The 27092-nt window shown below is 42.6% G+C and overlaps 1 protein-coding gene across 2 annotated transcripts in view; it reads left to right on the plus strand.

Moving 5' to 3' along the window:
• rxfp1 (relaxin family peptide receptor 1) overlaps positions 1-27092 on the plus strand; it is a 46382-nt gene that overhangs the window by 16007 nt on the left and 3283 nt on the right. For both annotated transcript variants that reach the window (XM_068715215.1, XM_068715216.1), the window contains exons 3-16: positions 8129-8212; positions 12618-12723; positions 15375-15446; positions 16294-16365; positions 18092-18163; positions 18331-18402; positions 18565-18633; positions 18831-18902; positions 19124-19195; positions 20061-20132; positions 20826-20897; positions 21379-21450; positions 22460-22689; positions 26670-27080. In XM_068715215.1, coding sequence (XP_068571316.1) covers positions 8129-8212; positions 12618-12723; positions 15375-15446; positions 16294-16365; positions 18092-18163; positions 18331-18402; positions 18565-18633; positions 18831-18902; positions 19124-19195; positions 20061-20132; positions 20826-20897; positions 21379-21450; positions 22460-22689; positions 26670-27080 — 1548 coding nt within the window. The remainder of the gene's footprint in view (positions 1-8128; positions 8213-12617; positions 12724-15374; positions 15447-16293; positions 16366-18091; positions 18164-18330; positions 18403-18564; positions 18634-18830; positions 18903-19123; positions 19196-20060; positions 20133-20825; positions 20898-21378; positions 21451-22459; positions 22690-26669; positions 27081-27092) is intronic.

Raw genomic sequence — 27092 nt, forward strand, 5'->3', positions numbered from 1 at the left:
CTGAAAATGAGTCGTGTTTTCGCTACATTAGAATGAGACGTTTATACCGACGTACGGCCGCCGTGTTTCTGAACCGACAAACCGAACACCGGCTCCAGATGGTGCCGTTCGGTTCCCCTTCCTGCTTGGCGCACGGGAGAGAAGTTTCAGTTGTTTGCAATCTGCAACCTCAGCGCCAGTTGCCTCAAGATGCTACAAACTAGACCAGAGAAAGATGAGAAATGATAAAACCTGAGAAAAGGTTTCCATATCAGAAGAGCATGCTTTTCTCAAACGAGTTAAATGCTGCTTGACAACAAAATGGCCAACACTTTGAGAGGCCGTTGATCAGCTGAAGTCTCCTCCTTCGTCTCCGTAGCGTGCTCATGTGTTTGTTTCATTTTAAAGCCACAGAGTTGCGTTGCCCCCTGGGTTGTAGCGTCACAAAGGCCAACGTGCTATTTGATTAAAATTCACCGTTGCCTCATTAAACGGGCTTCTGCTCAATAAGCCGATGTTGCCGTCAACAGCAGCCTCTCATTAGCTCATGTTAACAGAACGCCGATGCTCTTAGTCAGCCTTGATATGAGCTGTGGTTGTAGCGCCAAATGAAAAGAGCACTTATTGATCAGTGATGAATGTTTAATTACGAAAAATGAGGCAAAGTCCCACTCGCTCATTTCTGTAATGAATTGTTTAAAGGTCTTTCTTCACTAAAGTAATCATGTTAGTAATGAAGATGCCCTGTGGAGCTTCATTGTGGTTATATATAATATATATATATATCAAGTGTTACTCACCAGAATGCATTCGTTAACTAGCTTCCCTGCCCTTGTTTTTGCTGCGTTCCTTGGTGCATTGCCGTCACATGGGGGACCCGCACAATTCCCAATTTTCAAAACCTCTTCTTGCACTGCTCCAAACAGATGCTGTGCCGTATGAAATTTTGTCCATTTTGTGTCCTATAAACTCCATTGTAAACATGACCAGGAATGGATCAATTCAGGAACATTTCTGGATTAAGCTTGATGTGTGAAAGGGGCTTAAGTGCAAAACCTGCTCTCTTTATGTCAATCTTTGCAAACACCCGCTGTTTATTTGTTCCAAACTAAATTCCTTTTACGAGCTGAACCGTGATGCCGGAGGTTCAGCGCGCTGGTGTGACACTGGTCTTTACAGGTTAATCCTCCTTGAGAAGATCAGATTCGTTGAAGAATGAGGAAAAGACGTTCAGGGTCAACTTTTTTTCATTTCAAGCCCATTGTGAAGTGGTGATCCTTTTGAAATGAACATCCCAGACTTAAGGTGGATGATGTGTTTCCTGAGAATTGATTAATCCAACTGTTTCTTACTCTTGTTGCAGCGTAGCGTTCATGAAGGCTTCCTCCTGCAGCGATTTGCGTGTAATAGAACAGCCAACGGAGAAAATGAGGCTTTCCCAAGATAAGGTTGTGAATGCGTTGGCTATCAAAGATGTAAGTGCTCTCACTCGCCTCTGCCAGAAGAGGAGTTATTCCTCTCTCCTGCACTGTGAGTTACATTCTGCTGCAGAGCGTTTGCTAGGATAGAGAGAAAATGAGAACTTGTGTCATCACAGCTGCATGCGTCACCTGTTTGCCCTTGAGAAAACCAGAACTCTTCCTAGAAAACCGGACAATCGCGATAAGAAATGGTTGCGGTCATCCTCCTAGCCCTCCCCCCGACACTGCTGATGTTCCGTCCTACCAACTACCTAACTATTCTAACTTGGCATCCCAGGTAGTTCCTGCTAAGAGGATCCAGGTCATAACACAGCGCTGATGCCTTGTTTAGGATGCTTCTAGGTCAGACCTGCTGTTTGAGATCAAACTGTGTTTCTCAACTCTTTTGATGGATCTGAAGTGGGCTCATTTCAGTACATTCACAACAATGTGTCCCGGCCCACGGAGCAGCGTGATGCCTTCCTCCACCTTGTTCAAGTCACTGACAGATGGTGGAAAGGTTTGGGGTTTGTTATCAGGAAGAAATTAATTATTTCTCTCAGTCCTGTGTGTGTGTGTGTGTGTGTGTGTGTGTGTGTGTGTGTGTGTGTGTGTGTGTGTGTGTGTGTGTGTGTGTGTGTGCAGGCATTTCATGTCTCTCTCTTTGAGTTTGACTTCAAATAGTGTTCAGGCTACATCACAATGTTCCCTCCCCCTCCTCCTCCTCCCTTTGTGTCACCGTGGCAATTTGATCTCTGAACTTCAATGACGGCATCCATTTTTCAAATATTGGTTTCATTGCGCATCAGTCGTTTTGTGCTGTTTAACTTATGTCTGTCATTACAATGATATAATGAGTCACAAATTGATCTGCCTTTTTGAAGGCAAACTTCAAAGTGACTCAGTGAAATTCTGATCGTTTCTCTTTCATGGTTAATCAAACCGTGGAATCACAGTGATGGTTTTCTTCCCCTCTAATTACACTGTTGGCTGAAAATGATATAAACTAAATATAATATTTCAATGCATTGCGTGGCAGTGAGCAAAAAGCTAGATTTCCTGTGTGTGGTGTCTTAACCACGCATGGCTTTCATAAATGTAGATTTCTTCCAGACAAACAATTTTTTGAAGACTAACAAATAGATCGTAAAAACAACCCCAAAAAATATTCAAACTTTCTGCTTATTAGGTCTTTGTCTTGTTATGATGCAATTGGCTCAAACCCTCCCCTCGGTGATTGTCCAGTCGTAACGAAGCACAGCAGGTCCAACACCAAAAACACATGAGCAGAAGTGCATCGACTGGGATAAACGCTCCAACGCAAGTAGCAAACATTATCGTGTGGGTATCTACTGAACTACCGACGATAGGAGGATTACATTTCAGCTCAATTAGCACGACGTACATACCGTACATGCAGTTTGTGGGTTTACACATTCGTGACTAGAGCGTTCACTGTGTTGTATTTCCTCATTATGACGGTGTCACAGTTTAGGCTAGCGTTAGCAGCTCGGTCGTGCTCTTAATTGGATTAAAGGTTACGTGAGAACAAAAGAAGTCTGTATGGTCTGATGAATTGTTGCATTTGAAGAACACTACTTCTCTCCTGTTTTGTTTATTTCTCAGTTGTATCTTACCAACAGTCACGACCGAAAGAATCAGATCGCGGGGTACAAGCGGCCGAGATGTGTTTCCTCAGGAGGGCGGCGGGCGTCTCCCTCAGAGATAGGGGGAGAAGTTCGGTCGTCCGTGAGGGACTCGGAGTAGAGCCGCTGCTCCTTTAGCGTGGAAAGGAGCCAGTCGAGGTGGTTTCGGGCATCTGGTGAGGATGCCTCTCCTAGGGAGGTGTTCCAGGCACGACCGGCTGGGAGGAGACCCCGAGGGAGGCCCAGGACCAGGTGGAGGGACTATATATCTCCAAACTGGTCCTGGGAGCGCCTCGGGATCCCCCCCAGTCAGAGCTGAGCTGATGTGGCACCGGGAAAGGGAAGTTTGGGGTCCACCTGCTGGAGCTGTTGACCCCCCGAGACCCGATCCACGGATAAGAGGTTGAAGATGAGATGAGATGAGAGATCTTCAAGCTGTTGTGAGCTTTTTAGACCTTTCCTGTCTGTTGCCTCGGTGCTTGTTGGCACATACTTGATCATTTGGTGAAGGGTTCTTCTCGTAGCCCTCCTCTTCTTTCCAGTGACTGGTGTGACTCATACTCCTGTAAACTTTGGATAATTCCTTTTGCTGTGCAGTCAATAATAAGCTTTCCATTGTATGTCTGTTGTCTTGTGTAAACTTGATGTTTGTGTCCACTCTACTTCCTGGCTCGACTGGGTGTGATCAGTGTCATGTTATATCAAAACACCTCCGTAGCTTAAGTGTGAATACTGTACTTCACCCCTGAGGTTTTCAGTCCTGTTTCAACAGGAAACTCATCATCATTAAGGAAGTGATGAAACCACCTCATGGGAGCTTTAACGACTCACTGAGGTGACATCAGTGTCCAAACAACAACCCACTGAGGGTTAAATGGAACCCGTCTGGCAATCTGTTTGTGTCTGATTTAGTACTTGTAAACATGACAGAGTTTGAATCAGAGAGGAAACATAAGAGGCCGCTCATTTCAGGGATCGGGATAGCAAGCAGAAATGTATTTTTTAAGTTCATTTTAAAGCTTGCATCGTGCAGCTTTTAAGTCGAGGCTCCTTTCAGTACGCGACTGCAACAGTCTTGAGGGAAACATCTGGCTCTTCAGCTGCTGAATACCCCGTGATGTTCCCCCGTTAACTGTTAGTCTGCTGTTTGGTGCGGCGTATTGTGTCCAGCAGGTTTTTAAGAGCTTTAAGTTACGCCGTGGGAGCGGTGGGAGTGAACCAAAAACTGTAAACTCGTGGGCGGGACGGCTAAACAAAATGAAACTCGCTGTAAAGCTGAGAGGAGCTGCAGATTCATGAGATCATTCTCTCCAGGTTCAGGACCACGAGTCACCCATTTCACATTTTCACATTGTCATTTAATACACTTCAAACGCAGAAAACTCTACTGTGACTGACAAAATAACAAACGCTGCTTCCATCCGAGCAAGATTAACCGAATCCATAAAAAGAACCTTTTTTAATGCAATCTTTCATGCAGCATAGGGATCCATTTATCATAGCAGTTTCCATCATAGCTTGCATTAATGAAACTGTATGTATAACCAAGATGCAGAGATAAATGGAGACTCATTAATGAACAACACCAATCAATATGAAAGTCAATATGATGTCCAGGGAGCTGGGAACAAGAACTCATATTTAAAAGATGTGCTTCAAAGACATCAGGAAATGGAGTCCAATTAGCCGTGACAACATTATTATTATTATTAAAGATAATAAACCAGCACATAAACACGCCATCTTGTCAATCAATAGTGTACTCGCCTCTGAATTCATTTGAGGCTTCTGGGTTCATAGAGGCAAATTGGGCACAGCTTAACACAAACCGGAGCGCCATGAGCAAAACTCATGCAGGCAGAGAACATGCAAACGCCCTTATCGTTATCGTTTCCCTCCCACTACTTTTGACTATGTCCAAAAAGCAGATTTAATTAGAGTCAATTAGAGTTTTATGTCTCTCAATTCGGTCAGTGTTTGAAACTGGTGTGTCCTTTATCCAAACACAAACACAAACACACACACACACACACACACACACACACACACACACACACACACACGCATGCATGGGAAGCTTATCAATTGGTGCCAGGAGCGCTGTCTTTTCATCACCACTGATGGAGTGCATAATTGAAGGCAACTGTGCTTCGTGGGATTTGCATTTCACATCCACACTGCGGTGAATCTCCTTTTTTTTTCTTTTTTTTTTTTTAAAGTTCTGCTGCTCGCCTAATTGTGAAACGTTAAACATGAATGCACAGTGAGTGAGAGGGCAGGGTTCCACCACTGTGGGTTTGATCACAGAAAATAGGTCATTTAGTTTTGCAATGAATGCGTAACTATGAGGCGATCTCAACATGCGATGCAGTAAAAAAATCCGCGAGAGAGACCGTTAATAGTGGGCCGGTAAGAGGGTCGATGGGATTTGTTGTTTCCGTACTTATGTTGTGTTGTTTACGTTATTTTACTTAGTTGACGTAGTTTTTTGAAGCCCAATCATGATTTTACTAAACCTAACGAAGCGGTGTTGTTTGCCTGGACCTAACCGCGTATGTTTCACGGTAACGAGGTGGCGTCGTTAAGTGATGCGCAAAAAGCTGTTTTACAACTTTAACCCCACGTTCTATAAATGACACACAAAATGCCGAGGCGGAAATATCGGGCTATTTATATATCTTCTCATGAGATACTTATGAGATATTTGGGTTGGGTTGCTCCCACAGACGAGCCGCTATGGACGACTAAACGATAATACTGCTGCTACATAAACCACACAATAAACTAGAGTGCATGTTGTTCTGTTGTTTGTCCACTGAGTTCCAAATTCCCCAAACCCCCAACATTAAATGCATGTCCATGCTTTAGAAGGTACCTGCTGATTCATTATGATCAGCTTTCTTTATATTCAACATGAATCGCCAAACGTGTGTGTGTGTGTGTGTGTGTGTGTGTGTGTGTGTGTGTGTGTGTGTGTGTGTGTGTGTGTGTGTGTGTGTGTGTGTGTGTGTGTATACCCTGTGTTCAACATCGCAGGAGCAACAAGGATAAGAGCGGCTTGGCGCCGGAATGAGAATAGCCACTTAAGGCAAGCGAGACACGGGAACTTGGATCTCGAGGTGCTCGAGTCTAAACTCCTGTGATGTGTAATAACAGAGGTGGAAATCATCTGTGGCGTAAAGAGGCTCCTCCAGCATGAGAGTTTCAATGAGAACATTGACGCAGACTTTTAGTTATTACAGACGATAACTGATGAGGACTTTGGTCATCCTCTGACTTTTCCTTTAGTGCCACCGTGAGGCGGTTGTGAGTTTTGGAGGGATTGCCATGAAATCCCGTCCCCTCCTTGAGCTTCACTACGTTGCACAATTGGCATGCGGATCATGTGGACTCTGCATCACCTTTTGTATAAGGTGTGTGTGTGTGTGTGTGTGTGTGTCTTGAGATCAATACACCCTCATTGTAAGTTATTTCACATGACTGTTGGGGGTTATTTCTTAGAATTTCACCATGAGCACTGAATCTGAATGTGTCATACCACTGAATGAATGTAGGACTGAATGAAACTGTAATGATGAGGTCATTAAGTACATTTAATATGGAATTATTTATCCATTCCGCAAGATCCTCGGTAATGGAAAAAGGTGAAGCCCTTCTTGCAGGTCACACTAGAGTCTGATTAGCACTCTAATGATTGTCAGTATCGCTGTGGTTGATATATCGCTCAAGGAAAATTCCTCTTTATCTTAAATTTGAGCAAGTTTTTCAGGTTTAGTCATTTTTAACCTGCTTACACATTAACTTCCACTATATATGTATGATAGTAACACATTTGATACGGCAGAGGCTTTGTGAAGCGGCTGGCCCGTGAAGATGAAACGACGGTTACCTGAGACTCAAGCAGCACAGTGACTTAAAGGATTAGCTCCCGGCTGAAGTTGAAAGTTACCGTAAAGCACCAGGGTTTGAAGAAAATTGACGGATAGTTGGAAAATCACTTGTGAGGAGTCGTCTCTGGAATGTGGACTCGGGTGTGTGTGTGTGTGTGTGTGTGTGTGTGTGTGTGTGTGTGCGTGTGAGACGAGGCTGCCGGGGCAGAGTAAAGGGTTTTGGTCGGACCGCCTCAAACGCTGCATCAAAGTCTCACAGGGATTGAAGCGGGAAGCTGAGTCGCTTCTGCACTGTCCTGGAAGCAGCACACCTCGAGTTTGAAATGGTTTCTCTGCAGGATGGTCCTTCTCGTAGTGTCCGCGTAGTTCTGGTGCGGTTCAGATCAAGGGATGTGTTGAGGAAAGTAAACAGCGTGCATCAGTTACTCAAGAGATTAAACGCTTAATTCATTTTTCAATCCAAAGCTTTGGGACAGACATTTAACGTTGAGGTTGTAAGTTCATCCTTGACCTTGGAAAGGAAAGAAAAGATCATAACTCTCTCTCAGCTACATGTTACAGCCGCTGGAGTAGCAACTTTCTGCTCGCGTCAAACATCACGTTTGTAAGTTGCCACTTTTATCCGCACCTCCACAACGTCGAGTCCTTTTCTTACGTGTCATTTATTTGATATAGACTAGTCTACATTGCGTTAGATGTGTCGGCGATTCTAACCCCTGTTTGTCATCCACAGCTGCTCATCGTACTGCATGTGCAGGGCTAACACTTTGGCTTTGTGCTCAGGAACGTACAGAGCATCCAGCGGGAGTTGAAAGAGAAATTCTGTGTGTGTGTGTGTGTGTGTGTGTGTGTGTGTGTGTGTGTGTGTGTGTGTGTGTGTGTGTGTGTGTGTGTGTGTGTGTGTGGGGCATTGAATTATGCTGCACACCTATCCCTGTACAAATAAACATCAGAATAAATGTGTGCTACCGCATATGTCCCCAGCCATCACAAAGCAACAGAACATCCATCTCGCCTTTTGTGGCGAAGTGAAGGTCGTTCTGTGAATCACAACAGCGTGAGAGGGACATTTGGACGGCATCCAATTATGCTATGTGTTGATGGAAAAATGATGGGTTGTAAATCGCCGTCTTTGTCTGTTTTTCTTCTCCAGGAGATAATAACGGGTGGCCCAATCTTTTCGACAACTATTTTGGAATGCCCAGCTACAACACTGGGACCAAGTCCAATGTGTGCCGTAAGTACTGGTAGTCTGTTTGTGCTCATGTATATAAGTATATATATATATATATATATATATATATATATATATATATATATATATATATTCTTGTATGTGTCATTGCTCTTTGATTTTTGTTCCTTTCGTTGTCATCGCTGCTGTGTTACAGATTGTTTTCTCTTTAAAGGAACTCGTGGGCAGCGCCGGAGCCTAAAGCGGTCTGGGTTTTTATCACCAGCTGCTGCTGAGGTTAACAGCGCTGGTGCATAATCACATGCACTTGGTGGGTGGGAAGCCGGTGAGGGATGGTGTCACAGTGACTTGGTTTTGGCCGGTGGATGCGTTGTGCTCTCATCACGGAGCTTCAGATGAAACGTGATAAAATAAAAAACCAACGACATGTATATAAAGGCTGCTGATCGTCCTAGATGTGGGTATTCACAATATCTTAACGACATGCATGTAAATCAAACTGGTGTCCAAAAAATAATTAAAAACAAATTAAAGGACAATGTCAGTGTGATAAACATTGTGTTTTATATCTTCCATCCCTTAAAAGTTAATTGACTGTTTAACTAATCCTTTCAGACTCATCTCCCCCAAATTCAGTTGCAAACAGCTTTGACGATACAGTCGTGCAGAAATAAGTTAATCCATCATCGTAAACAAGGAGTCAACGATTACATTTTGCACCAACGATGAATCGCAGCAGGGAGCTCAGAACTTCTCTCTTTTTTTAAATGTAAAGAAAGCAAAGCTAAAACTGGAATCTCTGCTACTTGTCAAATCCATTTTGAATCTTTTGCAGATTAAGACTTTAAGCTTTGTTATAGGAAGTCCCTCCTTTTGTCAATCTATTCACAGACGATCCAAACCTACAGACGGTAAGACCGGGTTACGCTGGAAAAGAGTTTGAGCAACGCGTTTTATGACCCAATCAAAAGAGTGGGATATGTGAACGAATATGTGTGTGTTTATATATATATTCTCTTTTGCCATGAATTGTAACTTTAGGAGCAGAAAATAGAGTCAGGGTTGTAAATTGTCTCTTTTAATCATCTCTGTTGGTGTGACGGTGGCTTTTTTAATTCCACTGTGACAGCCGGTGTTTAGATATTTCAAAACCAAAGGAGGCCAAGTCTGTCCCTTGATTGAAATACTTTACGTATTTATAGCATATTCACAAAAAAAAAAAGCTATTATAAAAACCTGTTTTACAGTCACCCTTCTATGCATGTTGACTACCAAACTGGTCGATGTGGGAATCATTGTTGTGGACCTATTGTTGTGTTTTTTTTATCAGCTTCTTTCAGGCGAGAGACTCGTTAGATATGTCCGATACATCCTGCGGGGACGTGTCTTCATGGCGGTATGATTCGTAACGTTAGGTAGGGAAAGCATAGCAAGGTTAGAAACAAGCAATGCTGGAGTAGATGTGCGACATGACCGCACAACCCTTGCAGTTTCAAAGAACTTCAAACGGACACTGCAACAGTATTCAGTCACAAGGACGTCCTCTCTTCTGTTGTTGTTTCCAGGAACTCTCAGATTGTTGTTCAGGAAGCTGATGTTGGAGCTTTTACGAGGTTCTGCCTTACAATAAAACAGAGTTAAGCATTAACGCCCACTGGGGTTGCCATATGATAAAACTAATTCCCACACATGTTCAGATAAGGTTTAGCAAAGTAGAACTCACACCGGCAAATACAAAACGCAGAACTCAAGATACAGAGATGTCGTTTAGAATTTAAAAAATGTCATCTTGACTGTCTGAAACTGCTGGTTTACGTTTATTCGCTTTATTCAATTAAATTTATTTTATTTTGTAAAGCCCAAAATCACAAATCTGCCTCATCTGTACACATACGACATCTTCTGTCCCGGGACCCTCGCATCGGTACAGGAAGAAAGAAAAACAGGAAGGAACCTCAGGGGTAGAGAATGAACAAAACAACAGAGTTACAACACGTTCAATGCATGAGAGTAGTAGGCGGAATAGTGATGGAAAAATTAGGACTACTAATATTAACAGCAGCAGGGGATACAGTAGAATCGTTTATGATTAAAGCAGTAATGGTCTCGTAATAGGAATGTAATTGATAATAATAATAATAATAATGATGGTAACAGTGGGTTTGTCGGCAGGAGGCAAGAACACGGTCCACATATAACCACGATCCACGGAACCCTGCGAGGCGAGAAAGCACAACAAAGTTAGTAATGTGCATTAATGGGACATGAATTCATACAGGAGGAGAGGAGAGGAGAGGAGAGAGGAGCTTAGTGTATCCTAGGAAGTCCCCCCTGCAGGCTCGGCCTATAGCAGCATATCTAGGGGCTGGACTAAGGCACAACCTGAGCATCCCTAACTATGAGCGTTATCAAAGAGGAACGTCTTAAGCCTAAATGTGGTGAGTGTGTCTGCCCCGCCGGACAGAAACTAGAAGCTAGTTCCACAGAAGAGGAGCTTGATAACTGAAGGCTCTGGTTCCCGTCCTACTTTTTTGAGACTGCATTCAGGGAGCGTAGCTCTCTAGTGGGCTGATATGGTACTATAAGCTCCTTAAGATGTGATGGTGCCTGACCAATATGGGCTTTGTAGGTGAGGAAAGGGATTTTAAATTTGATTCTGGGTTTACAGGGAGCCAGTGCAGAGAAGCTAATACAAGAGTAATATGATCTCTTTTCTTTTCTTTTTTTTTATTAGCACACGAGCTGCAGAGATTTAAGGGACTCATACGAGCAGCCTGATGATAAGGAACTGCACTAATCTAGTCTAGAGGTAACAAATGTATGAACAAACTTTGAGACAGGATGTGCCTGATTTTTTGAAATGTTACGTAGGTGAAAGTCCTTGAAATGTTGTCTTGTCTGGGAGCTAAAGGACACGTCCTGATCAGAGGTTCTTTACGGTGGTGCCTGATGCCATCTAGACAAACTATATCATTTGATTATTGATTTTGGAAGTGCGCTGGGCCGAGTAGAATAACATCAGTTTTGTCTTGAGTTTAACAGGAAGTTGCAGGTCATCCAGGTTTTAAGTCCTTAACACGTGCTTGATTGATAGATATAATTGAGTATCATCTGCATAACAAGGACAGTTTATGGAGTGTTTTCTGATAGTATTGCATAATGGAAGCACATATAAGGTGAATAAAATTGGGCCGAGCACAGAACCTTGTGGTACTCCGGCTTCCACTTAGTGCGGCTCCTTTAATGCCAATCAAATGTTCTAGTCTCTGTAACAGGATGTAGTGGTCAATGGTGTCCAACGCAGCACTGAGGTCTAACAAGACGAGAACAGAGACAAGTTCTTTTGTCTGATGCAAATGGGTCATTCGGAAGCTTTCACCAGAGCTTTAGACTCAGAAGTTGTTACAGTCGATTGGTCGAGGGGAGAAAAGTCTTCTTAATATATATCAGGGTTTACAGCAGTTTCTGAGGTTCCTATATTTGAGGATAGATCGGTACTGGTTGAGGGCAGGAGACTATTAATCTTGTCTCTAATAGTTAGACTCTTATCATTAAAGAAGTTCATGAAGTCATTACTACTGAGGTCTATAGGAATACTCTCTGTCAGCCTGACGACGGTGCTGAAGAGGAACCCGGGGTTGTTATTTGTCTCTGTTATTTTTCTCTGTTATTGAGGGCCTTCTTATGTTTCAAGACTACATCACCAAACTACCCGAGATTCTTACAAATACAAGTTTTTTGTCATTTTGTTTTATTATCTTCTTTTTTTTTAGAGGGGCAATATGAGTCCAGTGTCAAATTGGGTTTATTTGAAAGTAGGCACACCTGGAGCAATGAGTTTACAAATAATTGTGTTTTTCTTCAGCCAATATCTCTCTATGAAAAAATCACCTGGACCTTCCCTGTTGTGTGGACCCACTCAGGATATTCAGATCCTTTTCTATTTGATTTACTGGCCTCAGTCAATAGTAACTCTGAAAACATCCAGTTCGCTGGGAGGGGAGTTAAACGGGAATCGTCTCAAATGTGTAATAATCTACGCAAAGGAAAATAAGTTTGCCAATCAAAGTGAAGCATTTTGGTTAACGCACGTCTGTGTCCTCAAAGATCATTTGCATTCATTAGATTCAGGAATGCCTGGTTAGATAATCTCATCTGCTTCATTTCATCACTTCTTGTATACCCATACTGGGATTTAATGAAAGATAAAACCAGGAATATGCAATAGTGAGAAACCTGGTTCCGACCTGTGTGTATCCTCCATGTCACTCTTACTGAATTCTGCTTTCGTTGTTTACTCTGCTGCTTTAATCTCAGGACTTCTTCCAGCAGGACGAGGTTGGCGTTCAGCCAAACCGCTCACGTCTTGACACTTTGACGGTCTCATGACCGGTTGATTGAAGTGTCCTCTGATGTCCCCATATCTCTCTCGCCTCCATTTCTCCAGTGCTGGGTGTCATTCCTGAGCTCTGCCAGTGCCGAGACCTGGAGCTGGACTGTGACGGCGCAGAGCTTCAAGACATCCCAGTGGTGGCGATCAATGTCACCATGATGTGAGTAGTTTTGCGGTATCTTAAAGCTCAATCCATCTTCAGACAGCCTCCATCCCTGGCTGTGACTGCCACAGCGTGTGACAAGCCGGATTTTACTTGAAGCCAGAATTATAGATGAATCGCTGGCGATAGTGACGAATGCAAACCCCTCACGTTCAGCTGTTGAGTAATGTCTGGCCCTGGAAGTCTCATGAGAGCCCAGCCTCACACACTTGGTTTCTTACATCCGGAGAGTCGTTTTTCACGAGTTTATATTTCAAGATATTTAATTCATTTGGAACAATGGTACAAAATACTTTGTAACATGCAGACGAGGACATGTAACCCTGTCGTTACTACAGAGTTTGTCGATGTTTGATGGAAACACAATACCCCATTTCAGACTTTATGGGGCAATTTAGGCTGTTTTTATGTGGCCTGGAATATCAAAGCAATCACCAGGCAGATTGGCCTGTTTTCATTATCTCTTACAAAGTGTCTGCTTCGCCATTGGCACAGAATCATCACTTTGTCTCCCCTCTGAACCTCTGAACGTCTCTCATTGTGAGTTCAAAGCACAGCTGACCAAAGACTTTAGTGTGTTTTATACGTAGAGACTTTTGTCCACCGTATACGTTTTGTAAAAGAGTTCAGACTCCCACCAGTGACGGGCAATGTAATGTGTTTTATTTGTTACTTTCACAAGCAACTTGACTCTTCCTCATTGTGCGAAATACCCGGTGGGAATAGGGGGGGTCATGTTAAGCGTTAGCCAGCATTCACCCGTTCACTATCGTTGTAAAGCGCTCCGAGTGGTCGCTAAGTGCAATTTAAATGCTGTCCATTTAACATTTTATTAGTTAGTAAAGTACGACGTTGTGAAGGTGGCGCTATCATTGCTTCTACTATTACTACTACGGCTATTTGTGTTCATGGGAGTGTTGCTGCTGTGCTTTGCATTCTGTTTGCACACAAAAAAAGTTACTGAATTTATAAAGGCGTAACTTCTTTCCCATTAGATGAATATCTTAAGGAGATATTTAGAGAGTGGGTGCTTCGAAGAACCAAAGAGAAAAATGACAAAACAAATAAAACAATAATTAAAATGTTGTTTACTTGATCAGTTCCCAGAAAGCAATTTATCTGCTCCACAATGCATTGTGTTGTTTACACACAACAGCTTTGGGCCCTCCGGCCCAGTTTGTTATCAGAGGTACTCGGTTTTTAGTTTTATGCTTATGGATATTTTAAATTAAAAAGTTGTGTCCCAGTTGTGTGTGAGAAACGTCTTCATTGTGTCTCTCTGACGGCTTCCTCGAGGTCTTTCTGCAGGTTGCTGTCTAGATGCACCTGACACTCAACATTACCGACTGAAGGCTCTGATATTAACCCGTATAATATCTCCATGACTGACATATGCCTCTCATGGTAGCCAGGGACACTTTGCATTAGATTTTGCTCTATATTTCTTCCACCGCACGTTGCTGCTCTACTATTAGTATTTTCTAATTGTCCTCTGATCGACTGGGACCGCTAACTTATTGTCATGTCAGCTGATTTCCAAAGGCAGGGCTTGAAGCATGCAAAGTCTTGTGTATACAGGTCGCCTTATCGTCGGGGAGTTGGTTGCGTTTATACGGGCTGCAGCTAGTTATTTTCATGCGGGATTAATCTGCCGCTTCTTTTCTGGTCCGAAAAATTGTGAAAAAAAATCTCTGACAGGACGAGATGTCGTCTTCAAATGTCTCGCTCCGTCCAACAAATAGTCCTAAACCCTCAAATCACGGAGTATAATTCATCACAACACCGAGGAGGAGACAAAACAATAAAAAGGCCTCTGAGGTCATGTACCATGAAAGCATAAGTGTGTTTGTTTGTTTGCCGATACTCCTGCGAGTACTTTAAGTGATGCCACAGACATGGACCACAGTCGTCTGTCAGACGGCCACGAAATCCAGCGTCAGAGAACGCTGAGCCCAAGGAGACGGCGTTAACGGTGAGACAATCTTACCTTGCCCCAGAACTGCCCTCTTCCAAGTGTGTGACGAGGCAGTGTGTTGAAGGGTTGAGCCTTTTAATCGGCCTTTAATCCGTTAAAAGCTTTGGAATCAACAGATAAATCCACTGGTTCATCAGCTGAATCACTGAGAGACGATCAAATGGAATTAAGAACACCAGGAGGCCGTGTTGTGCCGTGTTTGTAGGTTTTCTGGTAAATGACTCTGGGTAATTTAGTTTTTATTTATTTGCTGTGTTGTCTAAATGTGAGAATATATTTAAAGTTTTTAAATATTTGATATCTGACTGACTTATTTAAGTCAAAGGGAGTTTATTTACCTTGCAGTGGACATATCATCATTTTCAGGTATTTTGTGTTTTACCAGAACATGTTTACATGCTTTGATGTCGACCTAGGAAATAAAAACGTGATTTGAAAGTGAGTTTGAGGAATGGGGGAGGAGGGGGGAGTACTGCACTGCACTGCTGTCTCTTTGTATCCATTGAGAGTTGATTTTATTCATCATTTTAATAGTGAATGGGGCTTTTGATCCACAAGCTCAAAAGCTCCATTAATTAGAAAACGGATCATCGGTGCTGGATCGTGTTCGACGTTGTTTGTGGCGTAAACCTCATTTGGTTATTCTGACGTTGAGCCTCTTTCCATCCTTCAGGTCCCTACAAAGGAACCGGCTCCAGAAACTGAAAGCAAACACATTCTCTCAGTTCCAGAGCCTAAAGAAACTGTGAGTGTTCCATGAATTATGGATTGCATACAAATACATGCCATGTATTCTTTTAATTGTAATTTGTTTATTGTATTTTATTCTTTTATTGTCCTTTTAGTCTTCTGTCTAGGTCTGAGAAGCACCATATGTAATGAATAAGTATTTGTAGCATGCATGGGAGCCTACGACAATAATTCACCGAAGCACATCCTGCTTTGTTTGATACCAAAGAGCCCAGATGATTACCGACCTTTTAAGTGAAAACGGAAACGAATGAGATTCACTACAAAGCTGATAAGTGCATACGGCTACGAGGACTACTGGGAACTTTGAATGAAGCGATTGTTCTCTTCCCGGCATGGACCCATTCATTGCCGGCTTGCATTGCTTATCAACCTCATGCTGCTGCCGCTGCCGTGTGGCGTCAGGAGGGAACGCCCAGTCCTCCGCCAGCAACCGCTTGGCTCCCTCGGGCTGCTCTGAATATTTGATTGAAAAAAAAACAACTTCCCAGAGATGTGCATAAATAAACATCAGAATTAATCACCAGGTGTGTGAAATACACAGAGAGTCGAAACGCAGCTCTCAGCGGCGGTTTGTTGAACTCGCAGTGTGTGCTTTAAACGAGGGCGCCGGGTATTCCACCGACCATGACGGTCGGGTATCGGATGCTAATTTCTCTCTGCTCGGCTGAATTCCCCAATTAACAATATTTCTTTGTGTAAACAAAGTTCTATTCAACTCAATCAACTTCAAGCATTGTTTGTGTGTATCTTTTAATTAACCCAACAGGCTCAATGGTTATTTCATGTGTGTATTTGGACTTCAAATGATTCACAAACCGTTTTGTGCTTTTCTTCCGTAGATATCTGCAGCACAACAGAATTCGAGATGTGAGTCCTGACGCGTTCAGAGGACTCTATAATCTAACAAGACTGTAAGTGTCTTCATGTTTCTGACCCAGGCCATTCAGTGATAAAGTACTTAGAGTAGTGCTATTACATGGTAACATTTTGAACGACGTACTATTCTTAACTATATTCTGTGATGTTTTTCGGGGCGGCCCTCTTTTAGTCGACTAGTCGTCTAACGAGTCGCTTTGATCTCGTCGTTCTTCTTTTTTTTTTTCATGCTGAGCGACGTTATTTCACAAAAAAAATATAAATGAAGAGCACATCTTTGGTTCCTTTGCATGATTCTTCATGGGGTAATTCAGTTTGTACAGACCTGTAGACAAAACCGTGTGAGTGTTAGTCGACTAAAAAGACTCTAGGGCCGTCCTCAACTCAAGACTTTTCTTAAAGGATCTTTTTATGGCATGGTAATAGTCATGGTATAGTATGTCATGAAATCACTTCTCACTATTCATTTGGTAGGTAGGTGTGCAAGTGTCCACCACACTTATAAGACACTAAACCAGCCGCCTCCTTATTTCGTACGTTTTCTATTACGGTGGATTTGACTATCTTGTGCGTTTGTTTCGGGGAGGAGAGATCTCTGCTTGGATTCTCTGAACGCTCCTTTTTTTTTTTCTATCGACCCGTGTAAACGTCTGCTGAGTCAATTCCTTCTGACTGAAATGCTGTATATCAATACTTACAGACAGGACAGTGTAAGGCTACATGGGGAGTCTGCTCTCACCAGCAAACTGCACAGGTTGTCTAGTCGGGACTAGTGCTGCACAACACAAGAAGGCATTTTAAAATCCCTTTTCAGCGATAGATCTGTATCTAAAAGGTTCCGATGTTTCTTCACCCGCCGGTGAGCGCTGACTGACAGCAGGTCATCCTGGAGTCAGGGTTCCTTTTTGATTTCTCTCTGCTCTGACTTTCACTTTGAGACATGTTGTCACGCCGTGTAGCCGCCTCAGTGATCCACTCTTCCCCCCCGTAGAACAGTTCTCTGAAGCCGTCCAAGAGAACCGCAGGTTTTTCCGGTTTTCCTCGCGAGGTGGGGAGGCTCTTCTAAAGAGATGTAGGGTGGTGAGATTCCCCACGTAGTAGAGATTGTGTCTGTGCTTTTACGATGCAAGTTAGTTGCAGGGTTTGCAGCCCTGGATACCATGTCATATGAATACTCTGAAGATGATTTAGAGAGGAGGGATACACCTGTATTCTACTGAAAGACTCTGATTCTGATTCTGATATGAATGCTTTGCAGTTGTGAGGTTCTTACCTATATATACATCATATGTATATATGTGCTTTTCTCAGCGTTCTGCGTTTTGTGTGGGTAGTATTATCATGAGACAAGAGCGTGCCTTTAAAGACGGCGTATCTGTTGATGTCACCAAGTCTGTAGAAGAGCATCTGCTCCAAACGTCACTTGTGGATTTGATAGAAAAAAGTTGCACTTAATGGAACAACGGTGTGCAGACCGTTTATTTGTATTTTCCTAGATGTACAGTATAAACAGGATAGTGCACATTCGTGTCATTCAAAACAAATTATGACAATAACATTTAAATGGCAAGTAATGCAACAAACTATTAGATTATATTTGCGTACATTAAAGGAGTTACCAGTAGAAATCAGCTGAAGAAACAAGTATGAACTATGACTGTACGGGACGACTTACAGATGCAATAAAAGCAAAAGGTTCCAAGTTTTCCTCTCGGTTCATTCAGCATGGTGACCGAACCAAACCCGTCTTTCCTCTCCTAGATATCTGAGCTACAACAAGATATCCGTCCTCGTGCCGGGCGTGTTCCAGGACCTGCACAGGCTGGAGTGGTTGTATGTTTATGCTTCACTGAAAGATAAAGAATCGAAAAAGCTGCATGCATAGTATATTAGGATTATTACGCTTTCTGTAAATATTGATTTGCCGTAGGCATAGAAGTCCAGTTTTTTGTGATCAATAATTCATACTGATAAAATGGATTTCCTGTTATTTGTTTTAGGATCCTAGAAAATAACGATATCCATCAAATATCGTCCTTGACGTTCTCCGGACTGAACTCCCTCGTTTTGCTGTGAGTCTCTCTTCTGTTCTTTACTTTGATGTGAGGCCTTGTCCAATCGTCTACGCAACGTTGTGGTTTTAAGAGGTTTTTTTTTGTTTTTTTTATCCGAGTGTTGCTCCTTTTTTGAAAAGTGCAGTACACATTGTCACATTGCATCTCGCTGATTGACAGGGTTATGATGAACAACTCTTTGGCAAAGCTGGATGACATCTGTCGGGAAATGCCAAGATTGAACTGGCTGTAAGTAGGATGTCAAGAGATCAAAAGCTGACATGTCATTTAATGATGTGTGTGTGTGTGTGCGTGTGTGTGTGTGTGTGTGTGTGTGTGTGTGTGTGTGTGTGTGTGTGTGTGTGTGTGTGTGTGTGTGTGTGTGTGTGCGCAGTGTGTGTGCAGTGTGTGTCTGATAATTCCTTTGTGTGTGTGCATCCTTGCAGGGATTTGGAGGGGAATCTAATTGAAACCATTGGAAATGTCTCATTCTGCTCATGCAGTATGCTGACAGTTCTGTAAGTATATATTTACCCAATTAAATCAATCCAAAAGTTTTTGCTTCGAGATGATTTTGACAGATTTGTTGTGATGTGCCTGCAAATCAGCCTCCCGTTTCTCACATTGTGACAAGCTTATGAATGGACTCAATGCTGACAGTTCATTAGATGTGACTAAGTAGATCAACAGGTATGATAATAAGTATTTTTTTTGTTTTGTATTTATTGCTTTTCTCCAGTGTTCTACAGCAGAACAGGATCAGCCACATACACGAACACGCTTTTTCAGTCCTACAAAAGCTTGGAGAATTGTAAGTTCATTTTGTTTCCCTTGTGCCAAAAAAGACGCTGACGGGATGCAATTTTAACTGTGAAGCATTCTGAAGATGTGCTATCTGCAGAACAAACGTGTGAAAAACGGCACGTAAAACATACTGTTGTTGCAGAGTGGAGAGGAAAGATCGGGAAGCCAAATGTATTTCTTATTTCCCACCCATAGTCTGTGCTTGGAAAGGTGTGTGAGCCGTAAGATGCCGTAAAAACATCAAACAGAGCTGCAAGCAACAACTGAAGCCATTTAAGAACACAAGTCTAACGATGTCACTTTCAGAGTGAAGGCACTGTCGTCGTTTTTGTTAATGAAGACCATTTGTTCTCTTGTGCCTCGTTAGCTGTGAGGCCTGAGGATGGTCATTTGTGGTTAGCGGGGCTTATTGTCCAATATTTTGTCCCAGAACTACATAACTCTTCACTTCAAGGCAGCTTGTAGATACATCTCTGGCGCCCAAGGATTGTTTTGCTGAGTGTCTGAGAGCCCCAAATGTCCCCTTGGAAAAAAGTTTCTTAAAAAATCTACAGGTTGGACTTTTGTTAAATTTGTTAGGATTTATCCAGAGGATGAATTCAGCAGGTTACTAAAGTTGGAGTTTAGAGTTTTCTTCAAAAACTTTTGACAAAACCAACAATGAATTAGCAGGTCACCATAGCACTTCTAAACATGTAACCCACAGCAGAATATAGCAAGTATTCACTGCTGGAGTGTTGTTTTCAGTGTGCCTTATTTTACAATCCTCACCCTGTACATTGGAAGAGTTACAATCAGTCAAACCCAGCAATCAATATCGTTTGTTGTTCTGTGTTTTTGTCGAACTGATTGGATTTTGTTTCTTCGTGCAGGGATCTATCCAGCAACAGACTGGTGGCGATCCCTCCCAATCTCTTCGTCTTGCTGGGGGATTTGCTGCAACTGTGAGTTCTGCTTACACAATTACACCCCTGATGTACGGATCTGTATGTACAAGCATTGCTATCCCATGAATATTTAGTAGGAGCTTTCTCTTGTTGCCGTCAGAGAATAGCCATAGAATCGGAAGTATGTTTAGAGCAGATAGAGGTTCAAAGTAAAGTAAATACAAAATTAACTCTCCTAGATTAGTGCGGACCACGGTGACCAACGCATCGCATTTTCCTGTGGCTGCTTCACAATAAAAGCCGCCATGTGTCCCCCCCCCCCCCCCCCCCCCCCCCGAGCAGCAGGATGTTCTGTTTGCATTAGCAGTAACGTAAGACATTGTGAAGAGAGTGAACAGTAAACACTGTGGCTCTTATAAATGATATAAAACTGCAGGAATGGCGGACTCCGCCACTACTTGTAACAACTACTGTCTAGAGATGTATCTACTGTTTGTTAATACATGAATGACTATTTCAGATACATAATTAGGAACATAAATTGCGTTTCGATCTCGTGAAAATCCAAAGGACAACTTTAAGTGGTAGGGTGTAGGAGTCTCAACGTTGTGGTGGGTGGATAATAAGATGCCAGTTAAAGAGGAAGAATAAAGGACACATCTTTAAGATATGCGTGTGCGTGAAAAATTCTGACATGCAGAAATTATGTCAATAATAAATGGGACTAATTGAGGGTTTCTTATCTTCTAGAAATATATCATACAATCCCATCGTGGAGCTCCAAGTTGACCACTTCGACAAGTTGCATAAACTTAAGTCCCTGTAAGTATATGTTGCTACACACGGGGCGACTAATTCATAAACCAGGGCGCTGCCCTAGGTGCCCTTGAGCAAGGCACCGAACCCCCAACTGCACGGGGCGCCTGTCCATGGGCAGTTCTTTGCTCTGACATCACTCAATGAATTGTATGTGCTAAGGTCCTGATTGTGAAAGTGTGTGTAATGTATTTCAGGCCTGTGTGTAATGTCTAAAAATGACTTTTAAATTTTTTTTTTTAATGACATTTTAAATATGTTCTTTGTTCCTTATTGTCATTCGGATATTACGCGCTCTTTCTTCTTGTGACAGGCGTCACTATCTGGATTAACAAAGAAAAGAAAATGCATTTCGTCAAGCATAAATGTTTTTCAATAAGGTGTCGGTTGAGAACCTTTGGGGTTAAACACATATTGTGCGTTTGAAGACATTACAGCGTGTCTCTGTTTGTGTGCCGCTCAACTGACATGTCTTTATATTCTCAAGGAGCATAGAAGGGATAGAAATTGGAAACATACAGCGGAGGATGTTTGAACCTCTCAAATACTTGACTCACATGTAAGTACGCCATTGTCGTGTTCTATGTTCGTACTGTTAATCCCCGTCTTTTGGCACGGACTGTCGCGTTTGACTGGAGGCCTTTCACATGTATTACTGTCTTCTGACTGGAAGATGATTAAGTCCAGCTTAGTGTAATCCATCTTCTCTGTGGGTAAAACAGCCTTAGATACACCAATGCAGGTCCTTGAATTGATGCAGCAGAGTGAAAATGAATCTCCCTCGCCTTGGGTGTATAATCACAGAACCTCCTCAAGGCTCTTCATTGAAGTTTCAGGAAGATGTTTCGCTCAAATAAAATGTCATCTTCTCTCAATCAAACCAGCCATGCAGATTATTTGCATTTGTCTCTGGGATTGCCGCCTCTGGACCAACACAATGGAAGGGAATGGAAATTAATTTGTGGTGCTCACAGCATTTACAAAAAAAAAAAGGATATTTACATTGCAAATGCATTGCAAAATGTTCAAAATTAATGAAATGTCCATCAGCCCCAGCTGTATTTTGTGTTTAGCGCTAACTAGCAAAAGTTAGCATGCTTAAACGGTAAACTTAAGATGATGATAATGGTAACCTGCAGCATGTTACTATAGGCATTGTGAGCATTTTAGCACGCTCACTTTAGCATTTAGCTCAAAGCAGCTAGCGTGACTCTTTCAACGCTGTGAGCACCATGCACGTCGTGTAATCCGCCTGCGCTGCACAGCGGGTGACGGCATTCATCTCAAAGCAACGGGTAGAGCTTTGAAAGACAAAGAAATAAAGCAATTTCTGTCCAAATAGTGTCCTTGATTAAGTATGCCTCTCAAGCCCCACAGCTGCCAGAGTTTGAATCAAAATCAGCCAAACTTTTCTGTTGTCTCAATTCATGAAAAGAAAAACCCTGTGAAAGAGTGCGGAGTGCACACCAGGCTGCAAGAACACAAAACCGTGCACATGTATACATAAATAGACTCTCTTATCTTGTGCTTAACTTGACACTCTTTCTTTCTTTACTCTACAATCCCAGCTACTTCAAGAAGTTCCAGTACTGCGGCTACGCTCCTCATGTGCGCAGCTGCAAACCCAACACTGACGGCATCTCGTCCTTCGAGGACCTGCTGGCCAACATCGTGCTGAGGGTCTTCGTGTGGGTGGTCTCCGCCACCACCTGCTTCGGCAACGTCTTCGTCATCTGCATGCGCTCGTACATCCGGTCGGAGAACAAACTCCACGCCATGTGCATCATCTCTCTCTGCTGTGAGTCACGCTGCATTCAAAGGAGGGCTGAGGTGGAGACGATAGCTTTTCATCTAGAGAATACTGTTCACCGTCGTAGAACGTGACTTACAATGTATACGCATAACAAGCATTAGCCAAATAAGAGGCTGTATTAGCAGCCTAAAAACATATTTGTTATAATTGTGGCATTATGTTTATTGACCTGACTGTAGTCAGGAATTATGGATACATCAGAAGTGACAAATTCTGCAAAATACTTTTAATATTCTGAAGTAAACAAGCTTAAAAAAGTTATGGGAGAAATTTGAAATGAGTTCCCGATGTGCTTATCGGTGCATTTCACCAACATTTGATTTTACGTTACACACACTGGCCCGCTCATGCATTGATGATCTCTTTGATGGGATATTTTTTCCCCTCTCTGAATGAAAACAATTCACAAAGAAATTAATTCATGGCGTAAAATGTAACCGGAGAAACTGCCCACGGATAACAAGTCGGCCGTTGATTGAATAGTACTCACTCTCATCTGCCAAGATAAGGACACATGCTGAATGTGGAGGAGCGACATGGAGATGCTGTATGCGGCTCTGGTAAATCAAAACAAGCCGGTCCTGAGGCGTATCCGCTTTATGGTCCGTTTGACTCTAAATGGACCATAATTTATAAAATTTACATCTTGCTGTATTGAAGAAGACTTGAAACTAGTGAATGAGACCGTAAATCTAAATCAAGGTATAGAAGTAATTTTCTCCGGCCTCTCCTTCGAGTTTTGGCGCGTTTGCTCCGGGTTTACACACAGCGCGGCTCTCACCGTGTTCATTAAAGGTCGCAGGAGCAAATTGAATTCATGACAGCATGCTGTTGAAGACAATATGAAGCACATGAACTGCTGCTACAGGAAGTCTCTAAATGGATCTATTCAGGTATAAAAAAACAAAAAGAAAAACGACCATTACGGTAATGTGCACACGCTATTAGTCCCAACATAGAATCTCATTCTATGGAGCAGAGAGACAGCATAGAAGCACAAAATATATCCAGAAATAAATGTCCTAACAACACATTAATGTGTACCTATGCTGAGCTTTTGGTCCCATATAAAGGAGCCTATATGGACTGACGAGTTTCAAAGCAATTGAGAGCTAAGAGCTCCGAATATGCAAATCAGAAATTCTAAGTTATAGCCGACATCAGCTCTCTTTCCTGCTGCCTCCACGATGACGTGTTATTATTCATTATCTCATACGTTGACCTTTTTTAAAAAGAATTGCGGAATAGAATGTCAGTGTGTATTGTTTTCAGCACTGCACTCATTTCTGGTGGCTGAGATGCAGACAAAAACCGAGCTGAAGTTTAATTAACTGATGTCTCCCTGCGTACGCAGGACGGGTCTGAATGTTGCTTTTAATCTAGCGATTAAAGAAGTGGGTCGAGTCGTAAACAAAGAGTCACCGTCATTTCACACATGCATCACTCATTATTATTCACCGTCTCTTTATTTATCCTTTTCTTTCCAAACACCGTTTCTATAAGTTATTTCTCATTTTGTTTTAATTTTTCTAATTAATAGTAAATCAACAGATGGCCAGATGTCAACTTTAGTCTTTTACTTTGATGTACTGCAAGAAGGAGACAGAGTTGAAACACATACGAGTCGTGCATCAAGGCTGCTCAGAGGTCTGTCTCTGAGTCTCTGATATTTACACTGCGGATAACACACAAGTGCGCCGACACGGAATCATTTGCATAAAGCTACGTGACATTGTCTCGAACTCGTTCTTCTCCCGTTCCGCACAAGCAGACGTCATCTTGACGTTTAGTAAGATATACAATCACCCCTTACAGAAGGTCACGGCGACTGCTAAACGAGGAACATCTGAGATAGCGAGTGTGAGGAGAGTTCACACAGGAGCCACAGACTTCACGGAGCCTCGTATGTTAAACCATAAGAACTGATCGTTCTAAAAGTTATTTTTCTCCAACAACTTCATATTTCATATAAGAGAACACTGAATGTATGTCATAAGTAAATGATTGAATATCAATTCTAAAAACGGCTTCACGGGGGGGGGGGGGGGACACAAAATTATGAAAAGATTTGAGTTATGGAGTTATGCGTCAGCTGTGAATTTGAGAATTATCCTGGTTATGCACAACAAAGCTGTCCCGTTCAATTTTCACAGGACCAATATGAAGATAAAAAACATGCAGGGAGTCTTTGATGGTGTGTGTGTGTGTGTGTGTGTGTGTGTGTGTGTGTGTGTGTGTGTGTGTGTGTGTGTGTGTGTGTGTGTGTGTGTGTGTGTGTGTGTGTGTGTAATTTAAAAAAAAAAAAGCTCTTTGAAGAGCGTTGGCATGATTCCATATCAAAGGAACTATTATCAAGAGGGTGTGAGTGATGTATTTACCGTAGTATTTAACATCAAGTAGCCACTGATGAAGCAGAGGAGAATTCCTCGAAGGAATTAAACTGCGAGTTCAGTTTCAGCTCGGACAAACTGTCAGCGAAACAGTGAGAGAAGAGGAGTCAAATAAAACATCTGTGAAGATTTAATGCAAACAGTATATGCATGAAAGCAGAAATGTGCATATCCAGTCTTTACACTAGGTGTACAGTATAAAGCCCTATATAAGTTGCATTCCTTTACATCGTGTAAGTATGCACACACGATTATTTATCCATATATATATATATATATATATATATATATATATATATATATATATATATATATATATATATATATATATATAGTCACAGCCTGGCTCATAAACTGAAACAAAAGCGGGGAGACAACAAGCTAGCGGCCAAAAAGAAACTATTTATTTTGTCTTCCAAGCACAGGTAATACAATATTTCCCAGCAGGTACGCCACGGCAGCAACACCAGTCGTGAGCAGGTGCAATCTTTCTGTGCACACGTCCCATCATGAATACATCTGACCGGAGTGTAATCAGGAATGACTGGCAGTTATTATTACCATAATAATCCAGTCCCTGCTGATAATAAACTATATATATATCTATTGAGGTAGGATTATTGTGGTTGAGTTGATCTGAAGCATGAGTGCAAATGTGCCACTTATGAAGCACTGGGCAGCGGGTATTGGTTTTGAATTTGTCTATATTCAGCATGTAAAATGTGTTTTTAGTTCTAATGCATTGAGTTTGGTTCTGCCGGTCTTTCTTCCTCGACATCAAAGCACGATGCTCTCTGCACTCGCTGCTGTCATTTCTCTCCCTTTATTGATCAGAACATATGAAGGTGTAGCTTAATGTGAGAGCATCTAGTGGTTCCTTTTTATTTTATTGTTATCATCAGAGACCGAAAGCCTTTGAAGATCCACGTGTGCATGGAGTTTTGCTTCTTCTGCTGTCACCGCTAAGTAAAGCCACTGTGGTTCCCTTCAAGGAGAGCTGCTTCAGGAGAAAGTCTGGGTGTTCATATTTTACCTTCAAATAAATTCAGCCGTCATTGTGCTGAAGTTTCTTCATGAGCCACGCTGGAGGTGTCAACAGTAGCCAAACGGTTAGTTCAATGAAATGGGTACTGCACAGTTAAGCTGTAAACTAAATGACTGCACTTGGATGAAACGCATCAATGCTGGAGTTTAATATTGACATTTCTTACTAAAGTCATTAAAATTGGCATTTCAAGAGTTGGAAATGACTCAACATGGCATTTACTGTTTTGGGGCGACCGTGACTCACTGGTGGAGCGGCGGCGTCCTTCGATCAGAAGGTCGATTCCCGGCTCCGCTAGTAGTCCTCGTCGATGTGTCCCTGGGCAAGACGCCGAACCCCAAATTGCGTCTGAATGAACGTGTTAAAGCGGATGGAGTCCGGCTCAGACCTCGGGGTGAAGTTTCACTTTAAACCTCTCCTAGATCTGAATGCGTCCTTCCAGGGTCGTGTATAAGCCAGACATCTCTACGGTCGGTAAATCCTCTGAATATGCTGCACATTCTGTAATTTGTAACTCTCCACCCCTGCAGGTGCCGACGGACTGATGGGTATCTACCTCTTCATGATCGGCGCGTATGATCTGAAGTTCCGCGGCGAGTACAACCGGCACGCTCAGGCCTGGATGGACAGCAGTCAGTGTCAGGTCATCGGCTCTTTGGCCATGCTGTCCACTGAGGTGTCCGTCCTTCTCCTCACTTACCTCACGCTGGAGAAATACATCTGCATCGTCTACCCTTTCCACTACTTGACGCCTGGATGGAGACGAACTGTCACCATCCTTTTGGGGATATGGCTGTTTGGCTTTGTTATTGCCATTCTGCCGCTGGTCTGCAAGGGGCTGTTTCGCAACTTCTACGGGACCAATGGGGTTTGCTTCCCGCTGCACTCGGAGCAGCCAGAGACACTTTGGGCTCATGTTTACTCCATCGTCATATTCCTGGGTGGGCATTTGA

The sequence above is a fragment of the Cebidichthys violaceus genome, unplaced genomic scaffold, assembly GCF_023349555.1.
Source record: "Cebidichthys violaceus isolate CVI_PGR_0920_01 unplaced genomic scaffold, fCebVio1.0.p SCAF_2, whole genome shotgun sequence".
Taxonomy (NCBI): domain Eukaryota; kingdom Metazoa; phylum Chordata; class Actinopteri; order Perciformes; family Stichaeidae; genus Cebidichthys; species Cebidichthys violaceus.